Raw genomic sequence first — 9,324 nt, forward strand, 5'->3', positions numbered from 1 at the left:
AAATACCTGCAGAAGTAAGTACCGTGGTGCTGCAGATGTTGCATCCCACAAATTATACTCTTTTTCAATGAAAGAATGTGAAATAATGAAGCAAAAATTATCATTCATCCAATTTGCCAATTGCAATACAAGTTAAAATAATCGCAATTACATTTTTTTTTTCAAATTGTTCAGCCCTAATTTATTTGCATACAGCTATAGTTGCTCAAATGTGATGTGTGGTACTCAGAACGCTTGTGATTAACGGAGTAAACAATACATCGACCTGTATCAGCATAATCAATTCAATTATTTACGATCCAATATAATCTATGAAAAGTGATAATATCAATATATGGACGCATCAGTAAAGACTGTATTTTTATCAAATTGTAATATTGCATTGTGACAAAACCTGTGACTTACACACCTACTTCTGACAGAAATGAACCTTTATCCACTGTGTTTTTTTGACCAAGTGTCACCAATTTATTGTTACTTGTGCAAAATGTCTTGTCCAAAATATGCATTTGACATTCAAAACTGCAGGGATACACATATTATTAAGTATGCATATTTACAATATATATTCTAGAGACCAAATAATTAAGTAGGAGAGTAAATGTCAGCTTAATCAATAAGGAAAATAATTGTTTGTTACAGCCTGAAGGAAAGTGAATAGCTTAAGTGCTGGTGTGCTCTATCATGCTGCAACACAAGTTCATGACAAACAATCCTCAGCAAGGAAGTCTTGTGAGCATTTGGGCAAAAAGAGGAAGGAACTGGTGTGACATCAGTAAAAGTGAGAGCATTCAAAACCGACACAAACTGACAAATGCCTTATAGAAAAGGGACCACACAGGGTGCTGGGTAGGTTTTGATATCCAAACAGCTCGAGGACATACAACCAACCGGTGTCATCCTGTTGGATCTGCCCACAGAAGGCCACAGCTCCCAGACACCTCCAGGAGGTTTGCCAAAAACCAGTCATACCACGCTGGGAAGTTACATCAGCTGCACATTATGTGGTCTGTCTGTCACTGAGACCCCCGCCTTCATGCGTTTGTGGCCTCAGGATGTGTGTGAGCTCACAGGTGTACAGCTGCGCCTCAAAGGACCACAGCAGGTGATCTGATCCCCCCAGAATCATCTCCTGTAGGTGGAATTAAAACCCGCACACTCTCAGCCCTCTATGGGGCAAGATTGGACAGCACTGAGGCGCTGTGGTTGCAGGACTGCCCAATCAAAACCACATCTTGGCTATAAAATGACGATTGACTGCCACTAAGCAGCTTTGTCAACATTGCAGAGTCAGGTGCGGATGAAATCTATCCGTGCGTAACGCTTCCCATCACAGTGCGAGAGGAAATGTGAGCGCAAGGTGTTCAGACGAAAAATGATGAGCAAAAGATATTAGGATGTGATTTTAGCCAGAAATGTGGAAATATAAAGCCGTTGTTTGACGCATACACACATACACTCTATTAAGATACATTAAAGGTTTTGGGGGCTCCTAATCTATGCGCGCACACATCAGATTTTGGCTAAATCCACAAGGTGAAACACACTCATTGTCTAGCCTTAAAGTGCCACTTCTATCAAGGAGAATGCAGTTTCTGTGGGGGGAGTCTAGCCGTCTTGATCGCCCTCTTGTCCCAGCCAAAAAAACGTCCCCCCTCAAACAAAAAAAGAAGAGGACCTACCTGGTAATCTCGAAGCTGCAACCTTTCCGAAGGAGCAACGCTCTCTTCCGCATGATGCCTTTGTCTCTGCCGAGGTACACATTTTTATCTGAATTCATGGGTGCTGGGTGAGCAGGTAGACTTGGGGAACAGCAGTGCCTTTTTTCCAAAAGGGGGAAAAAAGTATTTAAAAAAAAGCGAGGCAGTGAGAGGCGGAAGAAAAAAAGGAGAAACTGGCTGAGGAGGAAAAAAAATCCTTTGACGCTCGGTCCACCTCAGCGGAGCAGGGAAAGTGATCTTGCAGACTTTTCCCCCCCTCAGGCGACACAAAAGACGGTGTTGTTGGAGCTGTTAGAGGTGCATGGTGTCGGGCTGGGTGGTATCTCCATGCGGACACGCTGCTGCTGCTGCGGGGTGTCAACCTGAGCGGGATGTGCGGTGTGCAATCTCCGCGGCTCCAGAGATCCTGAACTGTGGAGCCCACAGCGCTCCTTCTGCTTCAGCCCGGCACTGAGTGGCTGCTCGGCAATGACTTCATGAGACTGATGGAGAGGGAGGGGGGGGGGCGTATCTACACAGAGAGGGTGTGTTTAGGGTTAAGAGTGAGAGTTTAGTACATGCAAGTCTCAAGTGTAATACAGTGCTGTTATTTATAAGATAATATCTATAACATAATGTGGATCTGCAGTGGTCTTTGAGCTTGTTGAGTCAAATAAAAAGAATACAACAACAGGGCTTTCATTTGGAGGCTTTGAGTGAATTTGGTCTTTAACCCTTTAGTGATTCATGCAGAAAATTAAATAAATCAATAGATAAATAAGCATTTCTTTGTTCTTTTGGGCATGACACCAACAACAGAAATATTGGCCTATTATTTTATTTGTAACATTTTTTAACACTACTGTGTCAAATGTACCGGTGACTTTTACCCCTTCACCAACGCGAACCTAGTTAGCGGTAGGTCTATCGATCACATTGCAGTTAGACAAATAAAATAAAATTATTGATACACATTTCAGTTGGTCTTGTTGGTCAGGCCTTGTTGGTCCTGTCCCCGCTCTCTGGTTTAAGCAGTTTGTGGTTAGAGACCAACAAAGAGTTGGTGCCACTCTGGAACCAGTTTTCGTGGCCGAGAGCCGGTTCTTTGGCGGTTAAAATACAAAGAACTGGTTCGAGATAAGACACTGGCTCCAAACTGCCTTGGTGGAAAAGGAACATTTGTATATTTGTATTTTACCTTTTTGTGTGCTTTTTAAGATAAGAGATGACAGATTTCAACCAAACCTTCACACGTACAGTGTATCTATTCCATGTGATTTGTATTTATGTGTGTAAAACTAATAAAAATATAAAGCAATGCATAGTTTTTCAATTATGAACCTCTAACAAATGAGATGTCCATACTTTGATTTAAGTTTAGTTCATTTGGCATGCACTAAGTTTTTCTGCAGTAAGTGAAAATGTTGTACTAAAAAGGCTGTGACCTATTTGATGTGTCTAATTCAGACTCTTGACATCTCATAGCAGCTTCAAATAAAGTTTGTAATACATTACTTTTCAATGGCCAGCATGAACAAGAGGAGTGAGCAAAACTTGTTTCAGTGTCCATACAGGCACCTGAATATTGTCTTAAGTTAGACTTTTAATCCTCTGATACAAGTAATTTAATTTTAAAAGCAACAAGGAAAATAAAAGGTGTAATTCAATATCTCAAGATATCGTGACTCAAAGTGCGCTCCACCTTGAAGCAATGTTTACTCTGCTAAAACAACACTGAGCTGCAAGTGCACCCAGCTGTGGGTGCTGTGGATAAGTTAATTAGCTCTATAGGTGTGTGGTGGGGTTACATCCTGTGCTACAAGGGAGCACAGAGGGAGGGATGACTCATAGGGAGAGTTCACATGACATCTATCTATCTATCTATCTATCTATCTATCTATCTATCTATCTATCTATCTATCTATCTATCTATCTAACGTTTTCAAGTGGATTTGGTTTGGACCAAAATTGCACCAGCCGTGTCCTGTTCATAATATCTCACAAATATCAGATTGCACAGAGAGAATTCTTCCTGCCAAATTTCATCACTGCTTGTCTCAGTTTGTCTCAAATAACACAACAGTTGCTTGGTCATATTTTTGCATAAGACGTAATTATTTAAAGGGTGGAATATGCTGACAACGCTCTTTCAAAAAGTAGATTCATGTCAAATTTAAATATAAAACATTGGTGACCAAAAAAATGTTATGCATATGTAGTTGGTTGAGACCAAAAACCGAGCTAAAGAGACACTGTCACTATAATTATGAAAAGGCAACTGTTTGCTAATGACACCCACACACTTGCTGTTTTTTTCAGTTGTTGTGGTTTGCACATTACAGGAGTGATCAGCAACAGCGGGTCACACATTACAAGACATTTTACTTCAATTTCGACAAGTCTGGCTGGTCTCCAAACCAAATTTAGTCAACAAATAACGTCTGAGAAGTGATACAGGAAAAGACGCACAACCGACGGTAAGACAGAAGTTCTTTCCTCCATAAATGGACATCCACAAGAAGCTAGCAATCTAAGTTTTGTGTGCTGATTTGCAGCAAAAAACAATGGAAGATTGATGCTTGCTTATTATTCTCTGGCAGGTGTTAAGACTTTTTTCACTGATAAGCCTACTTTCTCTTAGAATTTGGACTTGCAGATAGTTACAAACATTTAACCTGACAGATATCCCTAAAGTGCATCTCTCAGATTACATTTTAAAAAACGTACATAAAGCGTTTCTAGGGGCAAACGCTTTTGTTGCCGATCTCTAGAAACTGTTTCTGTATGGAAAATCAGAGCTAATATTGTGTAGTGTGAACTCACTATAACAAGTTCATCACATCAACTTAAAAAGTGAAGATACAGTCAATCTGCTGCCCCCAAATCAAAAAATCAGTTATTGTCAGTTTCACATACTTAAATTTTTAGTTTTGTGAAAAACACATTGAATAGTTTTTTAACATACCAAACCAGCAACACAAGAAGAGTTATTAAGTCACTGAACAGATTCAGTAATGTCAGTTAGTTACACACAAATATAAGTTTTCTAACAATAGCTAACATTAGCCACAAGGAAGGCTGTGTGTTTTGAATTAAGCAAGAGAGTGTTTTTTGCTTATAAATTCCACTTTTCATCTGAAAGAGGAAGATTGTGTTATTTCTTCTTAAAACTTACAGTGTCGCTTTGTATCTAAGTGTTACTGTGAAAGGTTATGATTAATCTTAAAATAATGCAACAGGGTGCAACCTCCTCCAGGGAAAGAAAACATATCTAACAGTAGATCACTTGCACTTTCTACTTTGATAAGTCTATAATCATGTGGTTGTTGTTGTAGGTTGTTGGTTGTATGTTTCACCTTTTCCATCCATGAGAAGAAAAAGAAAAGCTGATGACTCCCACATATGTACAAACAAACACACACACACACACACACACATACACACACACACACACTCTCTCTCTCTCTCTCTCTGTCTAGTATGTCAGTCCGCTGTTTAGATGAGGAATTCTCTCAACATGACTCACACAGCTGCATTCAAAGGAAGACCCGGCCATGTTTGTGTGATTGGAAAGACTTCAGTTTTGTTGCTTAAACCTTCTGACTCACTGTGATTCAACAGCGAACCAAATCTCCTGATGGCTAGAGAAGCCTTTAAATAGCTTCCCTCTCGCTAACTCCACTTATCAATCTCATCGTGTAGCAGCTATGGTTACAGCGGGATAAAGTGCACCCCACTGAGCTGGGATAAGACATACTTGTTGTGGCATTATGAATGTAGAGAGACACGTAATTTACTGTAATTGAGACTTTCATGAGGCAACCTGTCTGATGTTGTAACAAGTATAATTATTTAGCCTGCCAGTAACTTTCAAAATATGGTTTCCAAACAAATACAGTATGTTTCAGGTTCAAACATCTTCTTGACTTAATAAAATGCATTCACAGGTGGAAACATGTGAGGCAGCGAGGTTATGCAACATTTGTGCAGCTCTTTTCTGGATTAACTGAACATGGAGGACACTAAAAGGCCTTGGAAGTCTGCGACCTTCAGGAGCACTTAATGGAAATGAGTCAAAACATATTCTGGCCTTTTGAAAATACTGTGTCACTGTGGGCTGTGGTGGAAAAAAGAGGACAGTGATATTATAGCCTCTTTGAGGTGCATATGGATTTGAAAATAGTATCACAACTTAAGATGGACTCACAACATTATTGTTTATTTTAAAGTATTGTTTTTATTTAACCTGCATTAACAAATGTTCTTCAAACCTTGGGGGCAGCAGAAACAAACTTTAAAAACAACCTGAACATATAATCACCTTATAAAGTTGATATGGCAAACTTTAGAGCAACATTAGCACTCATCTGAAGTCTTTGTTTTGGTTTCTTGTCACCTAATGAAGGCAAGTACCATATTTACTCTCCTTTTAGCTTAAGTTTTGGTCTCCACCAACTCCTGAGAGAAATATGTAGCTATTTAGCAGCTAAATGCTCCATTATGTTCAACAAATACTTACCTTTCCATTAGGTAGCTTTTCCCTAGTGAGCCGCTATGGGTGTGGATAGGGAGAGAGGATCGGTCCAAGATCCGCCAAACTTCACCGGTTAGCGGCTCAAGTAGTGGCTTAGAAAGTTCCTGCCTCCGGTAGGTACTTTTCTGAGCCGGAACTGACTAGTCGACACTGATTGGATACAGTTGAGGCGGCGATTTCACGCATGCGTGATTCATTTGTAGACTGATGAAACTGGACGCTGAGGGGTTAACAACTCCTGCTCTGCTGAATGCAGCTGGGAGACACCGCTGCGGGAGGACTGGGCCGCTTGTTAGTGCTTTGGGACAGAGGCGAACTAACCAGTGGGCCTAACCAAAACGCTCTTTCCAAAAAGTACTCAAAAAGTGCTCAGTGGAGACACCCCTAATATCTGATGGTCAAAGCAAGTGCACGGGAAGTCATATGACATTGTATAATGAGTGAGAAAAACCGCAAAGAGGACGGAGGATGGATACAGTTGGTTGGATGAGTCAAACAAACACATGACTTTCACCCAAAAGACCACTGATCAAGTCCTGTGTGTTCTCTGAATTATTTACGTTCTAAACTTACATAACAAATGTATTTACTTTAACTCCAGTCATGATCTTTTCCCAAACCATAACCAAGTATTTGCATTTGTATTTACAACATTAACCATATGTTCCACAAGTCAAAATTGCAGTTGTAGTAGAGTGTCATAGTTTAACACGAAGGGCTGCCCTGTGCGTTAAATAAAGTAAAGTATTGAAAGTCTTCATCAGCTTGATCAACACAGTAATGACCAGCTGTCATTTCTAACATGACTGTGTCTTGGGGAGTATGGCATGTGAAGCGTGGCCAGCCTCCTGCTCTCATTCTGGCGCAGCCTCTATCACCAGACTGACCGATGACCTCCACACGTGCATTTTAAGGTCATTTCATCCCGACAGAAGCAGAGTGTGATTCTGTGTGCAGCCTCCATTAGTCAAGGAGTGGCAGTTTGGGGGACGAGAGGCAAGAGATAACAGCACACACACACACACACACACACACACACACACACACACAAAGATGAACGTTTTGTGAGATTCTTGAGTGATGGAGGGAGAAGTGGAAGAGGGAGGACAGTAAAATTTGGGATGAAGAGTCGAGTGAAGGGCTTCATGGTGGAATGTCTTGTTCATCTGATTTGTTTACTCTATAGTGCTCTGAAGCGATTCAAATTTAGGAGCTGTTCATGACTGACACGCAGTCTGACACACTTTTTTGGGGGGGGGGGATTCCAACAGCACCTCAGTACTTTAAGGTAACAAACAGCACACACAGTTGTTAAGTAACAGTTGGACATTTTGGTATATATACTCTTGTTTCTTGTTTTCTTGTTGCTACTGTTGTGTCTTTTAGTATGGCGGTGGAGCCAGGAAATGGTTAATTTAGCTTAGCATAAAGACTGGGGAGACAGCTGGCCTGTTGTTAAATGTTATATGCTGTTTGTTTTAAACTTACAAAAACTGAGGGTAAAAACAATCTCTATCACTGTTACAGGACAAAAAATGGTTACAATTTTTTACATTTTTTAAAACATAATTTTACTACGGTTTCTTCATATAAACATGTTTCACAATTTTCTATAACTAAACATCTTTAGAATGAAGGAAATATACTACTACAGGTCAAATAGTTACTTGGAATTGTTTAAATTGGTCCAAAAGAGAAAGCCATGTTGTTTGAACTTGAAATATGGTAAGCTATGTGTTACATTACCATTTTGCTGCAAACATGATGCAATAATGTGTTTAAAATAGATGTTGCAGATTAACAACTGTGGCCTCAGGGGGTTAAATCTCTTCTCATCTCTTAGATTTAGCTTTATATTTAGCATACAGACATGGCAATGGTATCAATCTTGTCATCTAACTCTTTGAAAGAGAACAAATGAGCAAATTCCCCCATTCCCACTGACAGAGGGCACATATCAAAAGTAAAACTCATTATGCGCTTATTAAAAAAAGTTTCCCAACAGCGACCCATCCCAGCCGGCTGTGGCAGCGTCTGTTGCAGGATGCTTATGTAGTGCTGAATGATGGTCTCTACATCTTGTCTGAACAATTTGGCTGAACAAAGGACTTCTGTTGCACTGTCAGCAGGCCATGAAGAAAGTTTGTGGAGTCAAAAAGAAATAATTGCATATAACCAATCCCCTCTAACCTGCAGCTGATGGAGATAGTAGTGATAGGGGGAGAAAAATACAACCTGGCAACATGAATATGGAGCCTTTGCTGTATAACTCCTCACCTCCTGTCTCAGCTGCCTGTATATGGACTGATTCATCGGTGTCTTGCTGACCTGAGCAATAAAGAAAAAGCAAGGAGGAGAGCAGAACCACAAGATGTTGCCAAACCACAGCTGAGGTGAGTCTATCAATGACACTGGGTGTGATGCCAGCAGACCACAGCAACCCAAATCTAAAACACATCTTGGTGACATTTAGCAAAATGATGCCAACGTTGGCATGCCTCTCTGGGTCGTAGGGTTTTTTGGGGGGTAGAGGGGGGTGTTGGTGTCAGCAGCTTGTTGTCCCCTGAGGAGGCTCAATGGGCAGCAGTGTACAGAAATGAAAAGCAAGTGCCAAATGCCACTAGAGAAACCTTTCAACAGGAATACACTGGAAGAAGCTGATATTTAGCTCTGAGTCATACTAATGTGGTATCATAGCTTTTAGAAACATGAAGTGAAGGACGGGATTGTGGATTAAAATAGTGGTTTCCTAAAGCCCAAGATTGTCAAACCATCTAATTCAAATGTTATCTGACGATTAAATGGGCGTTATCGTAGGTTATCTTACCATAAGTATGGGCGAGTAGGGGCCTTCTCCACCAGCTGGTAGGCTAGTAGGTTGATATCAGCGCATTCAAGGGGCAGCTATAATAACATGTGTTCTTTAGTGGCGCCCCCTACAGGCCTTAGAACTAGGGCAAGGGCAAAAGAAACAGAGGAAGCAAAGAAACAGAGTATAAAGCACGAAAAGATGCTCTCTGTGAGGTTGGGAGTAGAGGTGGATGGGTCTGACATATGGGGGTGTTCCATCAACGCAGCAAGTAGCCTGTA

General features: G+C 40.8%; 1 protein-coding gene across 2 annotated transcripts in view; it reads right to left on the minus strand.

Moving 5' to 3' along the window:
* Nucleotides 1-2,155, minus strand: part of garnl3 (GTPase activating Rap/RanGAP domain like 3) — a 79,344-nt gene extending 77,189 nt beyond the window's left edge. For both annotated transcript variants that reach the window (XM_059357625.1, XM_059357624.1), the window contains exon 1: nucleotides 1,683-2,155. In XM_059357625.1, coding sequence (XP_059213608.1) covers nucleotides 1,683-1,780 — 98 coding nt within the window. In that variant the 5' untranslated portion in view covers nucleotides 1,781-2,155. The remainder of the gene's footprint in view (nucleotides 1-1,682) is intronic.
* Between the last annotated feature and the right edge of the window lie 7,169 nt (nucleotides 2,156-9,324).

This window comes from Centropristis striata, chromosome 19 (genome assembly GCF_030273125.1).
Source record: "Centropristis striata isolate RG_2023a ecotype Rhode Island chromosome 19, C.striata_1.0, whole genome shotgun sequence".
Classification (NCBI taxonomy): Eukaryota; Metazoa; Chordata; class Actinopteri; order Perciformes; family Serranidae; genus Centropristis; species Centropristis striata.